The sequence below is a fragment of the Phodopus roborovskii genome, unplaced genomic scaffold (genome assembly GCF_943737965.1).
Source record: "Phodopus roborovskii unplaced genomic scaffold, PHOROB, whole genome shotgun sequence".
NCBI lineage: Eukaryota > Metazoa > Chordata > Mammalia > Rodentia > Cricetidae > Phodopus > Phodopus roborovskii.
The window spans coordinates 6,128,558-6,154,911 of record NW_026125278.1 but is presented as its reverse complement, the minus strand read 5'-3'; the positions used below and the strand labels follow the sequence as shown (position 1 = coordinate 6,154,911).

Here is a 26,354-nt window from a genome sequence, read left to right as displayed (position 1 = left end):
TTTTAATATTAAAAAAAAAAAGATGAGTGATAGGAAAAGCAAAGAAAGGGGACATTATTTAAGGGTATGTAAGAAAGGGTGTGGGACCCCAGGCCCAGAATCAAGGTAGAATTTGAAGTAGGGAATAAAGTTAAATATTTCCTACCAGTTATCCTGCACTGTATTTATCAGCTGCAAGTATCACAAAGCCTAATGAGTAGGTGGTAAGGGAGGTTATCATTTCAGAGATTTAACACTGGCCTCAGGAGCAAGCTTCTGTGCCTTCTAGGTCTCTCACAGGGTAGGGGCAGGGGGGAGTGTCTTCTGCTTTTCTACTAGGTCATACAAAGGAAGCAAGGATAAGGAAGGGGGCAAGAGCTTACGAGAAAATGAAAGACTTCCTCAGAGACCCTTGGTGTTCATCTACTTCACCAAAATTGGATCATCGTGATTCATGACTTAATAAAACTCCTGGAGATCAGAATGCAAAGCTAGCCTCATTAGTCATCTATAGAAGCTGGGCAAGGGTGGCATGCACCTTTAATCCCAGAACTCAAGAGACAGAGGCAGATGGCAAGGCCACCCAGGGCTACATGAGTAACTCACTGTAAAAGCGTAACAGAGCTCACACCTTTAATCCCAGCACCAGAGAGCATATAAGGAGCTCAGTGCAGTCTCAGAGAGCAGTCTAGGATTCTGAGGCTTGATGGAGAGCAGTGCAGTCTGGAGATGCAATCTGAGGTTATGTGGATCACCCCTTCGGCCTGAGCATGGCTCGGTAGAGATGAGAACTCTCTATTCGCTGGCTGCTTTACTTCTCTCCTCTCTGATCTTTAGCTTGAACCCCAATATCTGTCTCTGCATTGTTATTATTCATGTAACAATCATGCGTCTGCCAGTTTTTGCTATGATGGATACTTGGAAAGCAATATTTGAAAATAAATAGTTTAAGTAAATAATCGAATCAAAGCTGTGTGCTCATAAGGTAGAAGAGGGCCTTAGGAAGGGAGCTGGCAGTCCCTGTCTTGAGCTTTTACCCTTCATTTTTTTTATCTTGGTACTAGAGTTGGGTTTGATGACCTGAATTAGACATCCCCTGTCAAGTTTCTCCCACACTCACTGCGTTTCACTGCGAAACAACTGCTTTTCTCATGACATACTGTATGTAGTGACTCAAAGAGATTGTTCTCTTGAGAGCAAAGGCACCAGGATGGATGGGTCTATTGTGGTAAATAAGGATCAGGATAAACAAATAGGCCAAATAGATGTTTATTCAGAGAGAAATAACTTACAACCTAGACAGATGAACACCAGGAAATTCAACCCGATCCTCTCCTGTCCGAGTCACGCCAGAAAAAGAGCGCCTTTTCTGGCCCCCTCCGACCTCCTTCCACAGGTCACTTCCGCCCATGGCTCCACCCCCCAATGGGCATGGTCAGTGCCACAGAAAGACTATCTCACTACAATTCCCCTTTTAGTCTAAAGAAAAGATTTAGGCTTAATACAAAACTATATACAAAACAGTGAATAACAAGTGTGCTCCAAGAAAAGGAAAATTGAGAACAAAATGACCTACATATCTAGTCCTAGGGTGAGGGCATAATGGAGTTTACAATAGAGTTGTCCTAAGCTGGAAAACGTAAGTCTAATATCTAATATATCTAACTAGGAAGAGAGAATAATAGTTGTGATAGTTTAATCTTTAACCTCATCAATACCTGAGAAGGAAATTAACAATACTAGAGTAGACAGGAAATGCGCAAGGACAGAAACAGCAAGCCACCTGAACAGTCACCCTAGGTCTCACAGCGATGTTGGTACACCCAGATTTGGCTAAGGCCAAGAGAGCTTGACAGACCACAACAACAGCAGGGAAATAGAATGGCTGTCTTACCCTGACTTGGCAAGGTCAAGCAGTCTTCTATATTTGTCTCCTGCAAGCACATAGGACTGCATGTCCAAATCAGTGGTCAAGGTGGGGGCAGTTCTATGCCCAACAGGCCATTAGCTGAGGCGAGATTGAACTCCAGCAGGAGCAACAACAGTGTCCAACATATTTTCGGGAAAGTGCACAGTGCTGTCAAGAGCAACAGTGTCTCATGTCAATGGAGTACTAATATTAAAACATTTAAATGCCATGTTCTGTATGTCTATGAAGTGATTGAAGATTAAGCATCTATATCTGACTAATCTCATAGGTACAGGAAATGTGAGTGAAGATAATCTGTAATACTCGGGAACTTAGCTAAAAAGACTGACTAAAACTTTCCTGAGTAAAGCAGGAACAAATACTTAAACAATATAACTATTTACATATACCTACATGTAAATCCCTAAAATAGAGGTAGAGTATAAGTGTCAAGACAAGAGGTAGAACTATAAAGGGCAGCAAGATAAATATCCCAAATTGTATCAATATACAAAATGTCTTGAATACAAGAAAAGTATACATACATAGAATATGGTAAAAAAAATAATGTGCATAAAACATTGTAAGTGGAAATATTTAACACAATATAACAAAATATAAACTTAATTTTACATAGCTTACCACATAAGAATACACAACAATATAAGCTGTAAAATACTATCTCATTCTTACTCAAATTCTCAAGAAAATAGGCTAATCTACCTATATCCCATCTAAACCATACCTTTACCAACCATTCCCTATTCCTGTCTAGAAGATAAACCCGAGTGTAAGCATCACCCAATCCCAAATAACTAAAACCAACCCAAAGACGATGACTATTATCCCAAAATTCCAAGGGTAGGGAAAGGGGGCGTAGTCATATTAATAATCGAATCAAAGCTTTGTGCTCATAAGGTAGAAGAGGGCCTTAGGAAGGGAGCTGGCAGTCCCTGTCTTGAGCTTTTACCCTTCATTTTTTTATCTTGGTACTAGAGTTGGGTTTGATGACCTGAATTAGACATCCCCTGTCAAGTTTCTCCCACACTCACTGCGTTTCACTGGGAAACAACTGCTTTTCTCATGACATACTGTATGTAGTGACTCGAAGGGATTGTTCTCTGGATTTTTCTCTTGAGAGCAAAGGCACCAGGATGGATGGGTCCCCACTTGTTTTAAATCTATTTTCGACTCCACCATCTGCCTTATTGTCGCATGCAGACTTCCCTTCCCAGGAGTCTTTGCATTTCTCTGCTCTGAGCAGTCTTGTTTCACGCCCTTTGTGGCGTGGGCTTCTTGTGCTTCACGTGTTTGGCCGCATCCATCTTTTAACATTTTCTACCTTTATAAGAGAATGAAATTTGACAGGAAGAGCATTGCAGCCATTTTAGAATCTGGGCAGCCTGAGATCAAGAAACCGGTCTGGTTGGAATCTCTGGCTGGTGTAATACTGGAAAATGCTTCACAAGCAAGGTCTGGGGATAGGACCAGTCTCTCTCCCTCCTTTACACTTGTCTCATATGATAGCTCCATTTTCCTGATCTCCCTTAACCTCAAATACTCCCCCAAAGCCACCAACACCAAACATTGTCAACAAAGGAAAGTAGGGATTAAGCTCCTATTACATAAACAATGAAGGACACATTCCAACCACTGTGACCAGATCCTCCCACCAACAGCCATTTCCACCCCAGTGTTAAGGAGAATCAGTTCTCCTGCATTTGGGGATGCTTTTCCCAAGGTAGAGCTAAATATTTCCCTCTCAGTGATACCATGCAAGTCAGTACATATGTACACCAGAAACTCAGTACATGCTTACACCAGAAACTCAGTACATACGTACATCAGAAACTCAGTGCATACTACACCAGAAAGTCAGCACATATTTACACACGGCATGGGACCAGTCCCTTGCCTTCAGAGCATCTGTTTCTCAGTCTTCTCCCTTAGCTCTATTCTTTGGTGTCATTATTCTTAGAGACAGTCACGAGAACTGACAGAAAATACAAGGTCAGGAAATGTTTGATGTATGAATAAACAGGAGAGCTCTACCACTTGACGCTTCAAACAGCATTGCCTTGAAACACAAGCTACAAAAGCCAGGAAGCATATGAAGAAAATACATCTGTCGTCCAAGTGGGAAACTGTAGCATACTTCTTTTGAAGTCTGGTAGACTAAATAGCCCAAGCAGAGTACAGACAGAACACTTGAACAATGTGGGTTAACACACCTAACTATACACAGAGGAACATGAAAGGCTGCAGTGGACATTCTTTACATGTAGATTTGCAGCATGGGCAAAATTTAACCAAAATTTGTCACAAAGTACACTGAAAAAAATCAAAGCAGAAAATAATATGGAGGCTGCATTCTGATAATACAACAATAAGAAATTCTGTTTATATCCTAATTCTGCTTAGATCTGTCTGTCTGTACAGACTTTCAGACCTCTATGGTTAGCTAGTGGCAAGATCCATTCTCTGACCTTCAGACAGGCTTTCTTTGTACAAACAAGATATCACCACACACATGTGCACACACACATACATACACACACAATCTAAGTAATAGTGGAGAGGCTACCTTAAATGTCCTTCTCCTACAATGAGATTGATGACTACCTTATCTGCCATCCTAGAGCCTTGATCCAATAGCTGATGGAAACAGAAGCAGACACCCACAGTTAAGCACTGAGTCTTATTCCTGGAATCCAGTTTTAAAGAGGGATGGAGGAGGGATGAGCAAAGGGGTCAAGACCATGCTAGAAAAAACCCACAGAAATACCTGACCTGACTAAGTGGGAGCTTATGGACCCCAGTCGTAAAACTGGTGAACCAGCTCTGGACTGAGCCAAGCCTTCTGAACATGGGTGTCAGTCAGGAGGCCTGAGCAGTCTATGGGGCCTCTGACAGTGGAACCAGTATTTATCCAGACTGCACAAAAGGACTTCAGGAGCACATTCCCCATGGAGGGATACTCTCTCAGCCTAGGTCCTCCCCCAAATAATATGACAGGCTGTGATGATCCCCCATAGAAGGCCTCACCTTCCCTGGGGAGTGAATGGGGATGAAGTGGGGGTGAGGTATGTGGGGGGCATGGGAGGATGGGAGGGAGAAGGAACTGGGATTAATATGTAAAATAAGATTGTTAATAATAATAATAATAGTAACAACTCAATGAACAAACCTGCAACAAACATAAAGGTAATCAAGAAAAATGACTGCTTTGGGAGTAACCTTTGGGTGGAGACAAAGCACTGGGAAGGTCTGCATAAAAGACAGTTGGTGTGATCATTTCCTACTCCTGTCATGGGCTTCGCTTTACTGTCAGCTACCCTGCTGAATTTGTACTTTTATACCTGTACAATAATTTTAGGTGTGACTAACTTCACAATTTTAAACTATTTAAGGGAAGGAAAACAGGTAGGATACAAGGCTGGCAAAGTTACCCCTCCAGAAGAAATCTTAACACATACAGTCTGTATCACCTAGGATGAAGAGACAGCCTGGATGGCAATTTAGGAATTACATGAATGAATACAAATGTCTTGGATAGTATATGGCCCAAGGTGAAATTCCCCAATGATTCCTCATACCCTTCCCCCACACACGTAAGTGGTAAAAAATACACCAGACAAATCTTCAGTACTGACTCCATAAGTCCAGTACAAACCTAAGAGCTTGTAAAAGTTTCCTGATCAAGCCTGTGTTGCGACTGTTGATCTAAGGCAATCACTAGACTATGGCAGTGTTATTACATCAAAGTACACACAAGGATAACATTGACATACATAAACACCAAAGCACACTGAGCCCATAGCTTGTGAGATTAAAGGTGCTTAGCACCATGCTGGGCTCCAGGTGGCATCGTCTCAGAAGACAGATTATTCTGATTCTATGTAAAAGATTAATAGATATGCATAACAGTTCATTGTGAATTGTGGTTTTGAGAATGATACTTATGATTTTAAACACTAAAAATCATTTGACTGCCAGGCATTTAACATTCTGTTTGAATGCTTGGCCCATAGGAAGTGGCACAATTAGGAGGTGTGGCCTTGCTGGGGTGGGCGTGGTCTTGTAGGAGTGGGCGGGGCCTTGTTGGAGTGGGCAGGGCCTTGTTGGAGTAAGCAGGGTCTTGTTGGATGAAGTGTGTCACTGTGGAGGCGGGCTGTGAGCACTCCTATATGCTCATGCCATGCCCAGGGAGACAGTTCCTTTTCATCCTGTGAATCGAGAGTAGGATTTTCAGCTCCTTCTCAAGCACCACATCTGCCTGCATGCTGCCACACTTTTTGCCTTAATGACAATGAACTAAACCTCTGAACCGTAATCCAGCCCCAGTTAAATGTTTTCCTTTATAAGAGTGGCCATGGTCATGGTGTCGCTTCACAGCACTAGAAACCGTAACTAAGACAACTCCCCATTCCACACTCTCTGGATTATCACCATTAAGTAACAATGTGAATATGATTATAAGTCCATAGGATGGGCCAGACTTCCACCTTTGACTTTGATGAAAATAAGGCTCCAAACAGAAAAACTGAGAATTCATGATAGGCCTTACTTTAAGTTTGGTGATTCCACAGAACAACAAAAGGTTCGCAAATTTAGGTGCTATATTTGTTCTGGCAACAGGAGCTGAAAAACACACAGCGCAACAATCTTATGTGCCCTCTTTTCCAGATACACTAGTGAAAGCAGAACATCCAGGTAAACAGAACTTTTTTCTGTGCATGCTACACACGGGACACGACAAATGTGCTGTTGGTTCCGCATCTCCCTCTGGCTTTTCTTATTTTTATCAACATTCTGAGTTTGTGTTCCAGTCCCTCTGCTAAAATGACGCCATAATTCCATTTGGACTTTAACTGTTGTTTTATTTTTCTTTGAGCAAGTCTCTTGATCACGACCAGCTGTTTTAACTTCCTTTCTTGTAAAAGATGAATAATACACCTTTGATAATAAATTAATCTTGAGCAATGGTAGTCTAACCCTGCCTAACAAGAAAACTTTACAGCATATTGGAATTACCTGAGCAATTTTCATGTTTCTAACTTATTATAAAATGACTTGTTTGTGAAACGTCATTATGCCTTTTACCTGATATTCAATTTGATATCCTTTTGGTTTAGGGCATAACTACACAATAATGAAATATTACATTATGTGATTTAAGTGTTCATAATAACTATAAATCTTTGGTGGCTATATAACTCCCTGATTATATCTATCTGATATAAAATGATACAAAAGCAAAATAGCTTGGGTGTACAAAGAATAATCCATTTGTTTAACTGACCTGGTAAAAGAAGAAAAAAGTGTTTTTTCCTTTGTATACGTCATGTTGGAGGGTTCTATATTTCAAAAATTCTTAGCAATCAAATAAACAACATAAGAAGTTGGCATTATAAGTAAAAACTAGAATATAAATATGCAACTACTTTTTCCATCTTTTCTCACCCCCGAGTTAATGGGAAGTGGAAGCATAAGACAGTTGGGCCTCTCACTACTCCTAAGCCTCATTTCTCTTCTGTAAAAAGACAATAAAATCTTAACTGCATTAGGATTGAACTCACGGTTGCTTTGTACAATGCAGAGTTGCTGTTTCAGCACTTATGACTTGAGTGGCCTTCGCCAAGTTACTTAATATTTTCAGCATCTATTTATTTGGAAACAATGCAAGTAACATTCACTGTATTGTATATTTGTTTTATATATAAGCTTCTTAGCTTTGGTAGGTTGTGCTGTGACAATCAGATAAAAATGACAAAAAATGATTTTACAAATAATTTTTTAAAAACAAGGAAAACAATTCCCAAAGCAGTTCCCACTGGTTTTCCTACTACGCAGCACTGCAGGCTCACAGGTTGGTAAAATACGATGTGGAAGGAAACAGTCTCTCTCTGTACAGCCGTTTCCTACTGTGACAGCTCACAGAGGAGCACAGCGCAGGTTTACCCCATGCTTGCCCGTGGCATAGCAATGTGATTGGTGGCCAAACGCAGAAATTGTTCCATTCTTCAATCATCCAACAACAGCTGTACAGCTAAAGATTTTTGCCAGTTGTACAATTCGTAAAAATCTGATTATAACATAGTCTTTTAGATAGTACACAATGAATAATGTATCCCAATACAGAATGATTTTCTAATAATCAAAAGCAATATGTATGCGATTATAAGTGATCATTAATATTAACTAACAAATCACCATACTTGTTCTTTTAATTTTATATATATTTATTATTTTTTTCTTATTTTACATTTTGATCCCAGTTCCTTCTGCCTCCCTCACTCCCTCCCATGCCCTCCGACCACCCTCCCATCCCACCCACCCCCACTCCACAGGGAGGGTGATGCCTTCCAGGAGGGGTCATCTAAATCTGTCAAGTCATTTGGAGTAGGGACTAGGCCATCCCTCCTGCCTCTAGGTTAAGGGAGTGTCCCCCCATGGGGAATGTGCTCCCAAAGTCCTTTCATGCACCAGGGATGCATCCTGGTTCCACTGTCTGAGGTCCCTTAGACTGTCCAGGCCTTCTAACTGAGACCCACTTTCAGAGGGTCTAAGTCAGTCCTATGCTGGTTTCTCAGCTATCAGTCTGGGGGGGGGTCCATTAGTTCACCCTTGTTCAGGTCAGCTGTCTCTGTGGGTTTCTGTAGCCTGGTCTTGATCCCTTTTCTTATCACTCCTCCCTCTCTGCAACTTTTGGCTCAGTATCTGCTTCTGTTTCCATCAGCTACTAGATGAGGGTTCTATGATGACATATAAATTAGTTGTCAATCTCATTATCAGGGAAGGGCATTAAGGTAGCCTTTCCACTGTTGCTCAGATTGCTAGTTGGGGTCATCCTTGTAGGTGCCTGGACATGCCTCTAGAGTCAGTTTTCTCTCCAAAGCTACTATGGGTCTCTCTATTAAGGTAGCTCTTTTTTTTTTTTTTTTTTTTTTTTTTTTTTTTGCTCTTATTTGTCCCTTGACTAAATCTTCCTGGTCCCACATGTCCTACTCTTCTCCTCCCCTTCTCTTTCTCCTAACTTCCTCTCCACTCACTGCCCCCCACCCCCAATGTGCTCAGGAGAGCTTGTTCCTTTCCCCTTCTGTGAGGGACTGTGTACAAGTAGGTTTTTCCTACCGCCAGGACACACCAAGGCACCAGCCCCCAATTAACACACTGAGACTGACTCTGTATTTGATATTATGCTATTTTGGCCAGTTACTTGTTTCTTATTGGCTAGCTCTGTCTTAAGTATTAACCCATTTCTATTAATCTAAGTATTTCCACGTGGTCCCATCTTACCAGGGAATGGGGCCGGCATCTGGTCTCCCCAGTCTCTACATACTGACCCTCTTTACTACTTCCTCTTTCCTCCTTGTCTCCTAGTTCTGCCTATCTTGCTTTCCTATTGGTCAACAGTGCTTTATTCATTAACCAGTATGAGAAACATATTTACAGAATGACATCTCCCATCACAAATCTCTTAGGTTCCTCCTTGTATCCTAGTTTCTTTGGGGATGTGATAAAATTATAGGGTGGTGATCCTTTGCTCTATGTCTAAAATCCATATATTAGTGAGTAGATACCATGTTCCTCTTTTTGTGCCTGGGTTACCTTACTCAGGATGGTTTCTTCAAGTTCTATCCATTTGCCCGTGAATTTCAAGATTCCATTGTTCTTTTCTACTGAGCAGTATTCCATTGTGTAAATGTACCATATCTTCTTTATCCATTCGTCAGTTGAGGGGCATCTAGGTTGCTTCCAGGTACCTGCTATTACAAATAATGCTGCTATAAACATAGTTAAACAGATGTCTTTGTTGCGTGGATGTGGATTATTTTAGGTCTATGACTAAGAGTGGAATTGCCAGGTCCTGTGGTAGACTAATTCCCATTTTCCTGAGGAACCACCATACTGATCTCCAAAATGGCTGTATGAGTTTGCACTCCCACCAGTATTTAAGTTACATAAGGATCAGGATAGACAAATAGGCCTAATAGATGTTTATTCAGAGAGAAATAACTTACAACCTAGACAGATGAACACCAGCAAGTTCCACTGGATGCTCTCCTGTCGGAGTCCTGCCAGCAAGAGAGCATTCCCTGGCTCTTCCTCAGACCTCTTTCCACAGGTTACTTCTGCCCATGGCTCCTCCCCCCAATGGGCGTGGTCAGTGCCACAGAAGGACTATGTCACTACAATTCCCATTTTAGTCTAAAGAAAAGATTTAGGCTTGATACAAAACTATATACAAAACAGTGAATAACAACTGTGCTCTAAGAAAAGGAAAATCGAGAACAAAATGACCTTCATATGTAGTCCTAGGGTGAAGGCATAACGGAGTTTACAATAGAGTTGTCCTAAGCTGGAAAATGTAAGTCTAGTACCTAATATATAGGTACTAGGAAGAGAGAATAATAGTTGTGATAGTTTAATCTTTAACCTCATCAATACCTGAGAAGGAAAATAATGATATAGGGTAGACAGGAAGTGCGGATGGACAACTTCCAAAAGGTGCAGTAAGGACAGAAACAGCAAGCCACCTGAACAGTCACCCTAGGTCTCATAGCAACGTTGGTACGCCCAGTTTTGGCTAAGGCCAAGAGAACTTGACAGACCACAACAACAGCAGGGAGGTAGAATGGCTGTCTTACCCTGACTTGGCAAGGTCCAGCAGTCTTCTATATTTGTCTCCTGCAAGCACATAGGACTGCATGTCCAAATCAGTGGTCAAGGAGGGGGCAGTTCTTTGCCCAACAGGCCAATAGCTGAGGCGAGAATGAACTCCAGCAGGAGCAACAACAGGGTCCAACATATTTTCTGGAAAGTGCACGGTGCTGTCAGGAGCAATATTGTCTCATGTCAACGGAGTACTAATATTAAAACATTTAAATGCCATGTTGTGCCTGTCTATGAAGTGATTGAAGATTAAGCATATATGTCTGACTAATCTCATAGGTAAAGAAAACATGAGTAAAGATAATCTGTAATACTCAGGAACTTGGCTAAAAAAACTGATTGAAACTTCCCTGAGTAAAGCAGGAACAAATACCCAAACAATGTAACTTGTACATATATATACATATAAATCCCTAAAATAGAGGTAAAGTAGAAATGTCAAGACAAGAGGTAGAACTATAAAGGGCAGCATGATAAATATTCCAAATTGTATCAATACACAAAATGTCTTGAATACAAGAAAAGTATACATACATAGAATATGGTAAAAAATAATGTGCATAAAACAGCATAAGTGGAAAGATTTCACACAATATAACAAAATATAAACTTAATTTTACATAGCTTACCACATATAAGAATATATAACAATGTAAGCTGTAAAATACTATTATCTCACTCTTACTCAAATTCACAAGAAAATATGCTAATCTATTTATATCCCATCTAAACCACACCTTTCCCAACCATACTCTATTCCTGTCTAAAAGATAAACCTGAGTGTAAGCATCACCTTCCATACCCAACCCTAAATAACTAAAACCAAGCCAAAGAAGATGACTATTATCCCAAAATATGGGTATGGGAAGGGGGCGTCGTTATCTTAAGGTTACTTCCTGCTGAAATGGGATGATGATTGCTCCATGGGATCCTGTAGGAAGAAAATTTTAGCAACCAAATTTCTCAACAAAACTGGCTGTGACATATGTAGCTAGTCACTGTGTGGCAGAAAATGCTTGACTGTAGTTCTATTTGAAACTCTGGCCAGGGTGTAATAAGAAGGTGCACCATTACAGCTAGCTAGTCATGAGTTGTCTCCAGCAAAACAGTCTCAAACTGATTTTAGAGTGATGTTTGTAGTCCAGATGCCTCAGGTTGAGTCAAGTGGAAACGATGACGTGGAACTCCTTCTTCTTTCCAGAGAGTTCAAAGACTGCTGTTAGGCATTGTTATTATTTCTTGTGGAAAACTTAAACATCAATATTAAAGTAAAATTTTCAAGTTTTAAGGTATGCATAAGGGAAAGGCAAAAATAAGCATTCGAGATCAAGATTTATTAGTTATGACAGTTACATCTGCCCCTGTGTCAATTATCCCGTCAAACACTCTGTTATTCATCTAAACTATCAGTCTAGGCCTTTGATTATTTATAGAGGTTTACCAAAATATACAATTTTTATTTCCTTCTGTCATGTTTGATTCAATTTCCGTCACTAGTTTGTCATCCAGAGCAGTATGAATTTTTATAATAGGCCCAGAATTTTCTAATTGTCCTGTGGGAGATTGTCTTCCACTGTGACTGGGAATGTTTGAACCACCTGTGACTTGGGGGCCTTCGAGAGGCCCCCCAAGGAGTTTCCCGATGGTAAAGGGTTTCCTTGCTTGTCTCTTGTCGATCTACACTCATTTGTCCAGTGTCTGCCTTTGCCACACCTTCTACATAACCCAGGAGGCTGAGGCCTTCTGTTTGATTTATTCCTGGGAGTGTTATTTCTAGGGAAGCTTTGCCTACAATTTCTTTTTAGATGTCCTATCTTACCACAGTTATAACATCTGACATGTTGATATCTCTTCAAACCTTTGGGGATGGCTTCTCCTATCCAAGCTTCTAAGTCACCATAGTAAGGAACTCTGTTATCTTGATATCTTCTCTGACCTTTAGATATGGCTTCTCCTACCCATGCTTCAGTCTTATTGTCATTATACTCAATGTTGCCTGTACATAGGACCCATTCATCCAAGGGTGCTGATCGCATTTTTAAAGGCCAAAGCACCTGTTTGCATTGAGGATTTGCATTCGTATAAGCTAAAGATTCTATGAGTATTCGCCTAGCATCTATGTCTGCTACCTCTAATTGTACTGCCCTAGATAATCTTTCTAGAAACACACTAATGCGTTCTCTAGGTCCTTGCCTTATCTTGGTATAGGATTCTATCCTCTCCCCTAATTCATGAACCTTATCCCAAGCATTCAGAGCTGCTGTACTGCATAGAGACAAGATATGTTCATCATAGGCAGCTTGGGTTCCTGGGTCAGCATAAAGTCCCTCACCAAGAATTTTATCTTGGGGAGCTTTATAACCTTTCTTTAAGCCCTGAAGTTCAAGAGCTTTTGCTTCCTCTCTCCATAAAGCTCTCCATTCTAATTGAGAGGAGTTTTCAAGGACAGCTGATATTAATTGATCCCAAAACTTAGGGGTTACCTTGTTATTCCTTGCCCATGATTCTACTAATTGCTTCACATAAGGTGAGTGCAAGCCATAAGAGACTACTGCTTCCTTTATACCTTTTAAATCTTTCATACATATTGGTTCCCACTGGTATACTGATATGCATTGACACCTTTTGGGTGGTTTTTTTTTTTTTTTTTTTTGCTGGTTTTTCATTAATGGATACAGGGAAAGCTCCCCTGACCCTAAATGGTGTGGAAAATTTTAAGTCTTTTTCATGCCCTGTAACCTGTAGTTCTTCTTCTGATGTATCCGACTGAAGGTCTTCTAAAGCCTGAAATCTATTCACCATTGTTTCTTTGAGTGTCTGAACTTCTTGAATCAAATAACTTTCTAGAGACTTCATTGCATCAGTCAGTTTCTTACTTTCTACAACTACAAATGATTCCATGTTTTTAATCTTCTCATCCTTAGATATTATCTGAATGGCATGTAAACTGCCTTCCAGAAACAATGTTCTATCTGCTAGCTTGAGGAGTGTTCCCTTCTCCACATCCTCTCCAGCATAAGCTGTTACTCATGTTTCTAATTTTAACCATTCTGATGGGAGTAAGATGGTATCTCAGAGTTGTTTTGATTTGCTTTTCCCTGGTGGCTAAGGATACTGAGCACTTTCTTAAGTGTCTTTCGACCATTTTGGATTCCTCTATTGAGAGTTCTCTATTCAGTTCTGTACTCCCCCTTTTTTTTGGTGTTTGGGTAACTAGTTTCTTGAGTTCTTTTTATACTTTGGAGATCAACCTTCTGCCAGATGTGGGGTTGGTGAAGATCTTTACCCAATCTGTGGGCTGCTGTTTGGTCTTTTCAATTGTGTCCTTTGCCTTACAGAAGCTTCTCAGTTTCAGGGGGTCCCATTTATTAATTTATTAACTGTTGATCTCAGTGTCTGTGCTACTGGTATTATGTTCAGGAAGCGGTCTCCTATACCAGTTTGTTCAAGGGAACCTCCCATTTTCTCTTCTGAGAGGTTCAGTGTGGCTGAATTTATGTTGAGGTCTATGATCCATTTGGACTTAAGTTCGTGCATGATAATAGACATGGGTCTGTCTGCAGTCTTCTACACACCATCATCCAGTTGTGCCAGCACCATTTGTTGAAGAGTCTTTCCTCCTTCCATTGTATAATTTTAGTTGTTTTGTCAATAAGCAGGTATTCATAGGTGTGTGGGTTAATATCAGAATTTTCAATTCATTTCCATTGGTCTACCTGTCTATTTTTGTGTCAATACCAAGCTGTTTTCAGGACTATAGCTCTATAGTAGAGCTTGAAGTCAGGGATGGTGATGCATCCTGAAGTTCCTTCATTTTACAGGGTGGTTCTGGCTGTTCTGGGTCTTTTGTTTTTCCATAAATAAGTTGATTATTATCCTTTCAAGGTCGGTGAAGAATTGTGCTGGGATTTTGACCGGATTGCAATGAATCTGTAGATAGCCATTTTTACTATGTTTATCCTACCTATCCAAGAGCATGGGAGATCTTTCCATTTTCTCGTATCTTGTTTAATTTCTTTCTTTAAAGACACAAAGTTCTTATTATATAGGTCTTTCACTTGTTTCGTAAGCGTTCTGAAGTTATAACTCTTCAATTTGTTTTAAATTGAAACAATCATACAGCAATCTGACTTTTGTGAGGTGCTATGTCTTTGCCCCAGATGGATGTTAAGAAAACAATTATGGTAATGTTACATTTTTGAAAGGGATCCTATTAGGATAAGCTAGTTACTATTTGTATAACTCTTAGAATGCAATATACCGGGTGAACATGTTTGGTAATTTACTTAATTGACAGTAAGAAATAGGATGAAGTTGTTTATAATCTTTCACAGTCACCACTGCCTTTTTTTTTTTTCCAGTAACAAAACTTAAAAATCATACTGAAAAACCTCCTGGTATTACTTTCAAGTCAACAGCCACCCACCTATTAAACGGCAACTGCAGTTGGTGCTCCAAAGGCAAAAAGTACATTTCCATGGTCTCTGCCCTTTCAGAAGTTAATCTTTCTGTTCTAAATTTGGAATGTGTGCTCACATAGAAAAGCTCAAAAGAATACTGAACAAAAACTACTAGAGGAACGTGTAATTTCCTAGTAGGCTTAACTGAAAATCCTAGCACTCTTAAGATGCATACAAGCGCAACATACAATTGGGAATGTGTTTATTTTGAAATCTGCGCATGAAGTTGGTAACTGCGATGATGCACCCAACAGACCTGCTGCAAAATTAGTAACGTTTCCCCTTAGGAAACCGGTGGGACCAGGGCGTGCGAACTCGGGAAGGAATAACCTATCAAGAAGTAGGTGATGGGCCCGGTGTGTTGGGAGAAGAGCAAAGGTTAGAAGCTCCAGTGACAGTTAGGAGCAGAGCGCGGGCATCCCTGGCTGATGCTGGGTCCGCAGGACGCCCAGGGGCTCCTGCAGACGGGTCTCCCTCGCGTGGGAGCAGCGAGTGCATGCGGAACCCACGCGGCCCGGAAGCTGGAGCAGACCGAGCCCCGGCACTGTGCCCCCCGCCGGGCCCTAGGGCACCGGATGCCACGCCGAGGAAGGCTTCGCGGTTCTTCGAAGCTAACGGTTTCCACGTCCCTCCGCTACCTCGGAACTGGCCTCCGAGCGCAACTTGAACAACCGCGGCGGAGAACGAGGCATCGCCGCCCCGGCCGCGCACAGACAGACGGACGGACGGAGAGAGACTCCGCGCGGGAGGGGGCTTGCGCACGTCACTTCCGGGAGGCGCTCCGGCCGAGGTCGCGCTCCGCCCCGGGGGCGCGGCTGGCGGCCGGGGACGCGCGGGGCCGGGGGCGCGCCTGGAGGCCGGGGACGCGCGGGGCCGGGGGGCGCGCCTGGAGGGCGGGGACGCGCGGGGCCGGGGGCGCGCCTGGAGGGCGGGCTCGGGGAGGGGGAGTGGCCGCCGCCGCCGCCGCCGCCGCGCCGCCCCGGAGCTCGCCGCCTCGCTCTGCGCCCCGCACCCGGCCGCTCCGCGCACCCGGGGCCGAGCCAGAGCGGGAGCTGCTGCACTGCGGCCGGCGGGACGGCCCGGCCCCTCCCTCCCTCCCTCCGCCGCCACCGCCGCCACCGCCGCCGCCCGGGCCATGGGGAACACCGCGATCGCCAAGAAAGGCAGCGAGGTGGAGAGCGGTGAGTGCAGCCCCGCGGCCTCGCAGCGCCGCCCCCCTCGCAGTCCCGGGGCCCCGGAGCGCGGCCGCCTCGCTCTCGGTCCCTCCCCCACTCGGGCCTCGGGGGTGAGGGCCAGGCCGAGCGCAGGGAGCGGGCGGGCGGGCGCTGCCCAGCGGTCCCCGCGGTGATTCCCTTTCGCCCTGCGGCGAGGAGGACCGCCGCGGTCTGGAAGGCTTCCCCAAATATGGTCCTCGAAAAGAAGTCCCTTTTGTGATCGCGCCCTGCGCTCCCCTCCCTTCTCCCGGCGCCCCCAGCACCCTGACCCTCTGGTAGGGAGCTACAGGTAGTGCTTCGGGGTTGAGTTGACTCTTTTTTTCCTCCATCCCCCGAATCCATTCCGATCTTAGCGTAAGGTGAGCTCCCCTGCGGGTCTCCAAAGGTGGCGTCAACCCCTGGCGTGGAAGGATCTTTCTTTCACCCCAAGATTAGAGATGGCAAACGTAAACACAAGCAGCAACTTTGTCCATTCGAGGGAAAAAAGAAATGTGAGACAGGTTTGCTTTTACTCTAGACATCCAGGAATGTGTCAGGGTGCCTGTAGAAACTTAAAGGTCCTTCATTCTCAGTTGGAGTGCGCTGCTTCCAGACACTGTCGGTTGGTTCCTTCTGAGACCTGAGAGTGCACGCATTCAGGACTTTACACCAGATCTCAAGACAAAAAGGGGCCGTGGAAATTGAATTTATGTCTGGCAATCTGGTTTTATATTTAAGCTCATGCATATACACGTATAGTAGTGTAACAGGTTGTGAAGGAAAAATTGTGTGCCGTTATAGCGTTCATATTATTCATATTGGAGTTTATGATTCAGAGTAAGTAAAAGGTACTTGCTGTTTGTTACATTACCGTAGGTAAACTGTGCCTCAGCGCTTGAAGTAAGCCTGGCAATTGTTCATATTTATGTAAATAATGTCTCCCCGTTTGTGTCTGTGTTTCTAAGAGATGAAGCTAACCTGATAATTTGGTCCTGTATGAACAAAGCAAAACTGAATTGACTGAAGAGGTCTCTTAGCTATACGTTTTGTGTAATGTAAACAACAAAGTCAGATTTTATGGTGTATGTTTCATCAGTAAGATTTGTTCCAGAAACTTACACGAACAGCCTAAAAGCTGTTAGGAGACTTTGAAAAGCCAATGTAGAAGTAGAACTTCTATGTTCTTCTATTAATTGTGCAAATGTAGTAGTGACTGTTGTCCAGAGCCACAAAGGATGAAGGATGACAAGGTTTTATACCCTCTTGACATTGCTGTTTCCCATTCCTCTTGTACAATGTGGGTGTTAATTGTGTTATGAACACGTGCTTGGCAGTTGAATCAGCTCAGTGAATTTCTTAGCAAGTACTTGCACAGTTCTTATGTATTTAATGGCCGTCCACTCTCCTGTAATCCGTATATTTCTGCTACTAAGCTTCCAAACCAGTTTTCTCCTTGACAGTGTTAATTGAAATTGGTAGCTACGACAGAATCTTGTGTAAATTTATTTGTAGAAATTAAGATCATTGTAATAGTTTGAAAAAATGTTGTGAAGTACCAGAGGAAGATAGCAAGTGTTATCTCATGGGTAAGTCAAATGAGTCATTTGTGGTTCAGCTCTGTGGCTTCATTGGAAGCAACGTTAGCTGGTGTGTGTTGAGGTCCTTCTGTAAGCAGAGACCTTGCATTATGCTTTAATGTCATATCGTTACACACCTAACTGTTCTGTATTACTCTTGAAATTTTGTGGCTCAAAATTTGAATGTAATTATTTAAATTTCCCTTGATACACAGAACATGCTTTTATAAACATACATTAAGAGCTCAGTCTATGCATTCATCCCTTCTCAAGTGCCAGACCACTGAGGAAGCTGGGTTTGAGGTCATGTTTTTAACAATAGTAAAGGGCAGCTCTCGTGTTCTGTTTGCATCCTGCATCACTAAGTAATCAATCCATCTTTTTTCAGAATATTTACCAAGTGCTTTGGGTTTAGTTTTATACCCTGTAGACAAAATATTAAAATTTTACTATTTAGTGCCACCTGAAAGGTAAAATGTAAATGCTAACATTCTGAAAGTAAAATTAGAACTCAGAAAATTATCAGTAGGGAAGTGTTTGATTTGAAGAGCTAATTAAAGATATGAAGGTAAGATTTTTGGTTTGACGAGGAATAAGCCTCCCACAGACAGGTAATTCTAGAGCTTAGTTCTAAAAATACTCCTAAAGGATGAAGCTGGGCATAAAGATAAATGAGAAGGGTTTTTGGTGTTTTGTTTTGTTGGCTTTTTTGTTTGTTTGTCTTTAGTTATGTTTGACTATCTGGGGCTTGTGTTGGGCTCATTAAACTCTTCCCCTGTACTCACAAATATAAAGGACTCTATTCTGTTTGCCACAGTTTCTAGAGAGAAATTAATTTGAGTTCCTTAGAGAATTGGGGTGTTTCAAGGAACAACCTTTGCCATTTATACTTCTCCTGTGTGTTTTAAAAATTATTTTTGAAATAAATGCCTTTCAAAATTTGAGTGTACTTATTTAAACATTAGTTAATATACCCATAAACTTTTAGAAACAGGAATCCAAGAGTCTCAGAGGTTTTCAGTCCTTGTAATTCACATCTGTTTAATTTGAATTAAGTTTGTTATTCACATAGCCTTACTAATACAAATATGGGAAGTATTTTTATTTTTTAAAAAATAAATAACAACTATAAGGTACCTATGGGGCTGTGCATGATAAGCATGTTCAGGTCTGTGGGTGAAACTTGCTTGAAATTTGGTTGTTAATTCTCCCATGATTAGAAGTAGGAAAGCCACCCTGTATCGTAACGATCATTTTTGGAAATGACCTTGACAGTGGTACACGCTGTTGATCTCAGCACTGGAGAGGCAGAGGCAGGTTGATCTCCGAGTTCAAGGCCAGCTTGTTCTGTATAGCAAGTTTAGGTGAGCAATAGTGACATTGCCTCAAAAGAAAAAGGAAGAAGAAAAAAGATCTTTAGAGTCCATTGAAATTGATCAGAGGAAGTCATCAGTACAACAGGTTCAACAAATGCAAACAAGATTCTTAACAGATTTTGAGAACCAGTGTGTGCCTACTTCTCTAGGCGCTATGCACTGCCCTGCCTATCTCTTCAAATCCTATGGAGTGCTTCTAATGGTGCCTCACTTTCAAAATCTGGTAACGTGATGTGTAACTTGCTTAAGATTGAATGGTAGCTAATCAAGGAGTGACATTTGAACTCAGGCAAGCTGATCTCAGAACCTGGGATCCCAATGGATTATGCTGAGCAGTCGGAGTATCCAGTGCAAAGTCAACTTCAGGGCCCACAGAATAGTGCACAATTTGTTTCAGTTGACCAGTTGTATTACACTGTGGTTGCTTTCAGTAATGGCTTTATTTAGATATTCTGTCTGAAATAAGAGTAATTGTCTTTCCTGTCCCATTCTCTGAATTCATATCATGACCTGTGAAACAAAAGGCTAAGGTACCTTGCAGGTATTTATTTAATGTCGTAAAAATACTAAATTAACCGTAGGTAACTTTACACCCTTAGATCCTCCATTGCTGTATGTTTGTTTGTTACTCATTTCTAAATATGTGCCTTATCTTAGCAAGCCAAAACGTTGCTTGAACTTATATTGCTATTGTTAATGTGTTGAGAATTTTGCATCTTCCTGTACTTCCACATAGTTCCATATAACCCAGCTCCTTTGGTGATAGACATGCTCTCCACTTATACTGCTAAGTGAAGAAGCTTCTACCCAGATGGAGCTACTGAGAACTCAAAATGCTGCTGCTGCCATCAAGAGCTGACATTTTACCTTTTGCCTGTCTAATGGGTGTTTGGTGTATTGGCAGCGCATGTTTTTGACAGAGCTGTCTTTACATTTAATAAAAACGCTATCCCTTCTTTCTGTAATTTTGGTAATTTGGTAATCACGAGTGTATTTAGAGAAACAAAATTCCAGCTTTATGTTTTCTCAAAACTGTCAACATTTCTTCTAAGTAACAATTTATAAAGTTGGTGAACAAATTTTAGTTTAGTAATCTACATATACTCATGAAGTTGCCTGAAATTCCTTTTGCTGGTACTTAGTAATAAATATAAGAAAATATACTTCTGCTGAAACAGCTCCTTGTGTACTAGTTCAGCTTCCAGGGAGAACAGGAGTCATTTATGTTCATAAGGGAGATTATGTTTCATGTTCACCTTCAGTTCCAAGATAAATCATCCTGTAAATTAGACTTAAACAAAAAAAAAAAAATTCATGTATTTGTCATTCATTCAGTCCTTTGATCATTCTTAGTCAGTACTTACTGTCTGCCTCCCACCGGACACTGTACGAAGTATAGTTGCAAATAAAAGTGAGGCTTGACTCTTGTCCTCAAGCTGGAAGATAGCTGCTCACAACTCTGTGGTAAGGCATAGGGCACATGGGCCTGGATTTGGTACCGGGAGGAAATGGAGCATGGGAATTTCTATAGCGAAGGGTGCAAAATTCCCAAGTTGTCTGCAGTTGCCTGTTGAGTTCTGCTTAAAATGCTCCAACTGTGTTTGTGGCACTCCAGCTGCTTTGTTTTCTTTGCTGGACAATGTGATCTGTGAGGCAGAAACACTGCCTATCAGCATGTGTGTTTTTAATACACATCTATTTTATTTTATATAAAAATGCTTACACAGCTTTTCCTTCCAAACAGACTACTTGACTCAATTGCTGCGCAAAAACAAAGCTGAAGCAAGACTCTATTCTGCTTTGATTTATATGTGAGGGCAAGAAGAAAGAAACTGCTTAAAACAAAGCAGAACTGACCTTCCTGGAGACCTATAATAGCAGTGTAAGCAGTGTCAATAGACCCACTGTTGCTGGGTTGTTACAGGTCATACCATACTGCCTGCACATTCTGACGTCACACACATACCTAACAATATACCTGGGAAGGTTGCTGTAACTCAGTTACACATGAGTCCCTGCCAGGCAGGTTGATGGAGGAAGAGTAATTTGGAACAAGTATTACAGCAGTTTAGAAGAAAAACTAGCATCTGCTAAATGACCAAGTTACAGTAAAAGACACTGGCCAGGAATCTCCCTTTCACCTTGGTTCATTTCAGCTTTGTGAGTGCATACCTGTTTGATCCCTCTGCTTATAGAGCAACCCTGCCAGAGAACATCAAAGCACAGATATCCATCCCTTCAATCCACATTTTGAATATTAAGTAGAAACACAAATGGTCAAAACTCTTGTGGCCGCAATGGAACTAGGTGGGAAGAGACAGTGATGGAATGAAAATAATCAAATGTTCACATGTAGGGATGTGGTTCAAACCATTAGATTTGAAAACAAGACCCCAGAGGAGCTGCTGCCATGGAATTCCTAGGAAACCTACTTTGCATCCCAATATAGACCCCAAAAGCCCTGACATAAATATCTGAAAATTCCAGATAAGGGATACTATAAACCAGTAGTTCCCAACCTTCCTAGTGCTGTGATTTTTTAATACAGTTTCTCATGTTGTGTTGACCCAATCAGAAAATGTATTTCATTGCTCCTTCATAACTGTATTTGTTTCTGTGAAGAATCATAATGTAAATATCTGGTGTGCAGCCCCAAGGGGGTCAGGACCCACAGGTTGAAACTGCTGCTGTAAATACTTAGAGGGAGAAAGAAGAGCATGGCCTACTATACAAACCACAGTTCTTTAGCAGCTGATAGATCAGGACAAGCCATTGAAATATCAAAAGCGCCGAAGGGTGCCAAACAATATGTGTACAAAACGGTAACAGGACTTCTTGGCCAGGAAATTTTCTAAACAGTAAAATAACCTAGTATATTGATTTAGCATTAAGTGTAGCAGAATTTTAAATATTTATACATATTTATCACATATAGTGATAACAAAATTACAAGGCAGAGAGAGAGCACATACAAAATCAAGACTTTACTGTAGTTTTCAACAGCATCTATCCCACAAGCTAGATGTTTTTTTTTTTTTTAAAATGGCTCGTTTCAATTTATTGTATGATAGAGTTAGACTAGTCCATGTTAAATGTAGATTCCCAAATGGTTACTTTATGCAAGCTGTGAGAGTTTTAAACCTGTGACAAGTGACAGAAGGGAAAATCTACTCATTATAAGAAAATCCTCACAAGCTCCAGAGTACTGCAACACTGAAAACCATGTACTTCCAGCTGGGCATCCTTAGCCTGCCCAATCTATCAGCAGCTGACATATGTTCTTATGCTGGTCCCCCTGAGGTTGATTTACATGTATGGAGATGCTCAATTACAGCACCATCACAGACAAATTTCTTAAATGCCTTCACTAGTTTTTTTCTGTTGCAGTCATCAACAATTCCTTGGTGTTCCTGATGTTTCTCTGTTGAATTCTTACATGGACACAATCCTCGGTGCCAGCAGGAAGCAGGTCATCTCCCTTACCTGCATCAGCAAAGGCATTGAAAGAGGGACTTCTGGATAGTGGATGTACATAGGACTTTTCCTTGGTGCAAACGGCCTGCAGAAGGCTGCTGTAGAGAAGGGGTTGGGCACAGAGCATTGGCAACAAGGAGACTCAAGGGGAAGGCAGCTGAGTCCTAGGAGACCTGGACCTGTCAATCTTTGTTCATAAGTCTTCTATTCTTTGTAAGATCATGTGATGTTGAATCCTCTTCTTTTTACATATTGGAGATGCCTACATAGTCAGCTTTCTGCACTGTATGATTTTAAAAGCTCCTAGGTGGTTTGGACTTCATTAAAATCACTTACTGAATCCCATACCCCTTTATGACTAAAACTACCATCTTCATGGTTATGAACGAGGACTACCATCTTCATGGTTATGAACGAGGATCCAGCTACCTCAGCTCCAGGTAGTGTGATTATGATGAACTTCCACTTTGACCTCCAAAAAACAGTCCAGAAGCTTTTACACTGAACAATAGTCTGTAGCCTGTCTTCATTTTAGCATAAATAGTACAGGAGCCATTGACATAAATCTTTCACATGGCTCTTGAAGCTGTCACAAATCCTGCCTGAGACATCAAGCCTCCATCTACATCCTCTGGCTGGGGAAGGTCACTTGCTTCTTTCTATAAGTGAACAAAGTTGAAGTTTTGTTTCAGGGCATAAAACTTTTGAGATTGTACTCATCATTGTGGTCTCATCAAAGCCCGCTTGTAAGGAGTACGGTTTTTCCGCCTGCCGCTGCTGGTCTTGTCCCGCCGCCACACCAGCCCCAAATAACACACAGAGACTCTGTATTCGATATAATCTTTTGGCCTGGTTACTTATTTCTTATCGGCTAGCTCTGCCTTAATTATTAACCCATTTCTGCTGATCTATGTATTTCTGTTACCGGGGAGCCGGCTGGCATATTGCTTTCTCCAGACTCTCCATCTTGGCTCTCCTTAGTACTTCCTCTTCCTCCTTGTCTCCTAGTCCCTCCTATCTTCCTGTCCTATTGGCCAACAGTGCTTTATTTATTAACCAGTATGAGAAACATATACAGAATGACATCTCCCATCACCAGCTCTGCATTTCCCTCTGTCTTCATAGGTATTAACTGACCCATGTTATACTGGGCATTGTGCCTTTTGTGGGGAGATTGTCATTATTAAATAGTAGCTCGACCTTGACTACTTCATGCTTCATTGAACTCCTCTGGGAGTACATGGGTGATGAACTAGAAGCTGTGCCTAAGGGTGCAGAGGGATGGAGTCCATCATGGCAGGAATGACATGGTATGGCTGCAGGTCCAGAAATATGGCCTATGACACTTTTACATGTATGGAAAGCAGAGAGCTTGTTCAATGTTTTCACTCCAGGGTGTGCCAGGGTTGTTGGTTCATGTTGTGGTGGAAACTAAAATCATGAATGGTTATTGGGTTTAGATACGTTAGAGATTGCTCAGTGGTTAAGAGCATGTGTGCTCTTGCAAAGGTCATGGCTTCAGTTCCTAGCACCCACATGGTGCCTCACAAACATCTGTAACTCCATTTCCAGAGTCTGTTATCCTCATCTAGCCTCAACAGGCACTGGGCATGCACAGACATTCATGCATGCAAAACATCCATGTAGATAAACATTTTTAAATTAAATTCTATTTTGGAAATGTTTTTAACCCCCACATGACACCCCCCCCCCTTTGGAGAGTACTTTAATGCATTGACCATTTGGGGATAATAGCTACTTTACCTGATAGTGTTGCCTTTCTTTAGTAAAGAACAGTTTAATATTTCAAAGAAATATCACTTCTTTTAAAGTGAGTGTGTGTGTGTGTGTGTGTGTGTGTGTGTGTGTGTGTGTGTGTGTGTGTGTGTGTGTGTGTGTACATGCAAGTACCTCTGAAACCTAGAAATGTCAGATCCATCTGGAGCTGGAGTTACAGGGAGTCTTGAGTTCCTGAAATGGATGCTGGGAACCTAACTCATACAAGCTTTTAAGCACTGAATGATCTGTCCAGCCCTCAACTTACAATACTTTAATTGGGAGAAGAAAATTGTTCTCAGGGAGGTAGTAGATACTGGATTAAGAAAAATGTTTTCCTTTTGAAAACTCCCTCTTTTGAGGCATCTGTGGCTCATCTGCACTACAGCTACCTTTTATTGCTATGATTTCCATCTGTGTCATGCTAGCTTCTTAGTCACCAAAAACATGGGCAATCTCTTTGAGGTCTTAAGGCCTGCATTCATTTTGAGTGGTTTCAAATTCTGTGTGGTGAACCATCCATCATCACTGGGTCTCAGAAACCTGGCCTTGCTATCTGTAACCTCCTTCTCTGTCATATTTGGATATCTCATCTCATCAAGAACCTGTCATATCCATGAACTGTTCCCGTGATTGCCCAGTGTGGCTGTCGTTCTCTGAATACAGTGTCTTTAAAAGGCTCATATCCACTCCTCCACTGGGCCTCTCACTTCATCCTCCTTTTTTTAACCAGTTGAGATGATATGGTACCCAAAACCCTTTGCAATTCTTTTTACCATATCTGCTTGATAAAACCCAACTCTGGGAGACTCAGCTACCCCTCCTCATGCTGTCAGTCATGAACACTTGGGGAAAGCCATGTGGAAGGGTGCTATAAATTCATTGTCACCTTCAATGGGCTGTCAGCGTCATGGCAGTTTTATTACATTTCTCTGAACAACTTCCATTCTTCATGAATTCTGTTTCATTCTTCTGTCTGGCTTTTCCGCTGTCTTCTTCTGCTAGTGATAATCTTGTCTCATATGTCATGGAGAAAATGAGATAGCAGATGGGAAGTCACATATATTCAAAGGGGAGAATGTTTCATCTTCGGCTTGTAGTTCTGAGGTCTTTTATATTGACCTATCTAGGAATCTTGGTAATTTTATTAATTATAAGGTGTGTGCATGTGTGTGTAGTACTGGATTCTTTTTATTGTTACTGTTGCTGTGACAGAATACCTGAGATCTTACAAGACGGGAGGATTTGTTTTGACTCTTGATGACAGATGTGGTGGTAGGGCAAAACTTCACCTTGTGGAAGCCAGAAAGCAGATGGCTATAGGGAGGCTCTGGATCTCAGTGTCCTTTCAAGAGTGTCCCTTTAATGACACCTTTATATGATTAAAGAAGGTCTACTCTTTGTCTGACACACACAAATTATATATTATGTATATATATATGCACATGTAGTATATAACCTCATATACATTTGTGAGTATACAATATCATTATTATGTGTGTAAGAATCTGTACATATATAATAGACAATGGGTATCCTAGCTGGCTTCAGCTGTCAGCTTGACACAGCCCAGAGTCATTGGGGGATTGCCCATATCCGATTGACCTGTGGCTTATTTGTGAAAGATTGTCTTGATAGATGGCTGATTGACATGTGAGGATCCAGCCCACTGAAGGTACCAACGTCCCTAAGCAGGTGGATCTGTGCTGTAAGAAAGCTAGCTGCGCACAGGCAGAGAGCACACCCACAGGCAGTGTTCCTCGTGATTCTTGCCACTGGTGCTATGCCTGGAGCTCCTCTCCTCCTGTCCCTCAATGACTGACTGACCTGCAAGTGTAATCCTGTAAGCTCGTTTCCAGGTTACTTTTGTTCACAGCATTTATCGCAGCAACAGAAAACAAATTAAAACAATGGGTAATCTAGTAAATGTCACT

The 26,354-nt window shown here is 41.8% G+C and overlaps 1 protein-coding gene across 1 annotated transcript in view; it reads left to right on the top strand.

Annotated features, from left to right (window-relative positions):
• The first annotated feature begins 16,123 nt into the window (after positions 1 to 16,123).
• Prkacb (protein kinase cAMP-activated catalytic subunit beta) overlaps positions 16,124 to 26,354 on the top strand; it is an 89,780-nt gene continuing 79,549 nt past the window's right edge. The window contains exon 1 of the mRNA XM_051195023.1: positions 16,124 to 16,205. Coding sequence (XP_051050980.1) covers positions 16,160 to 16,205 — 46 coding nt within the window. The 5' untranslated portion in view covers positions 16,124 to 16,159. The remainder of the gene's footprint in view (positions 16,206 to 26,354) is intronic.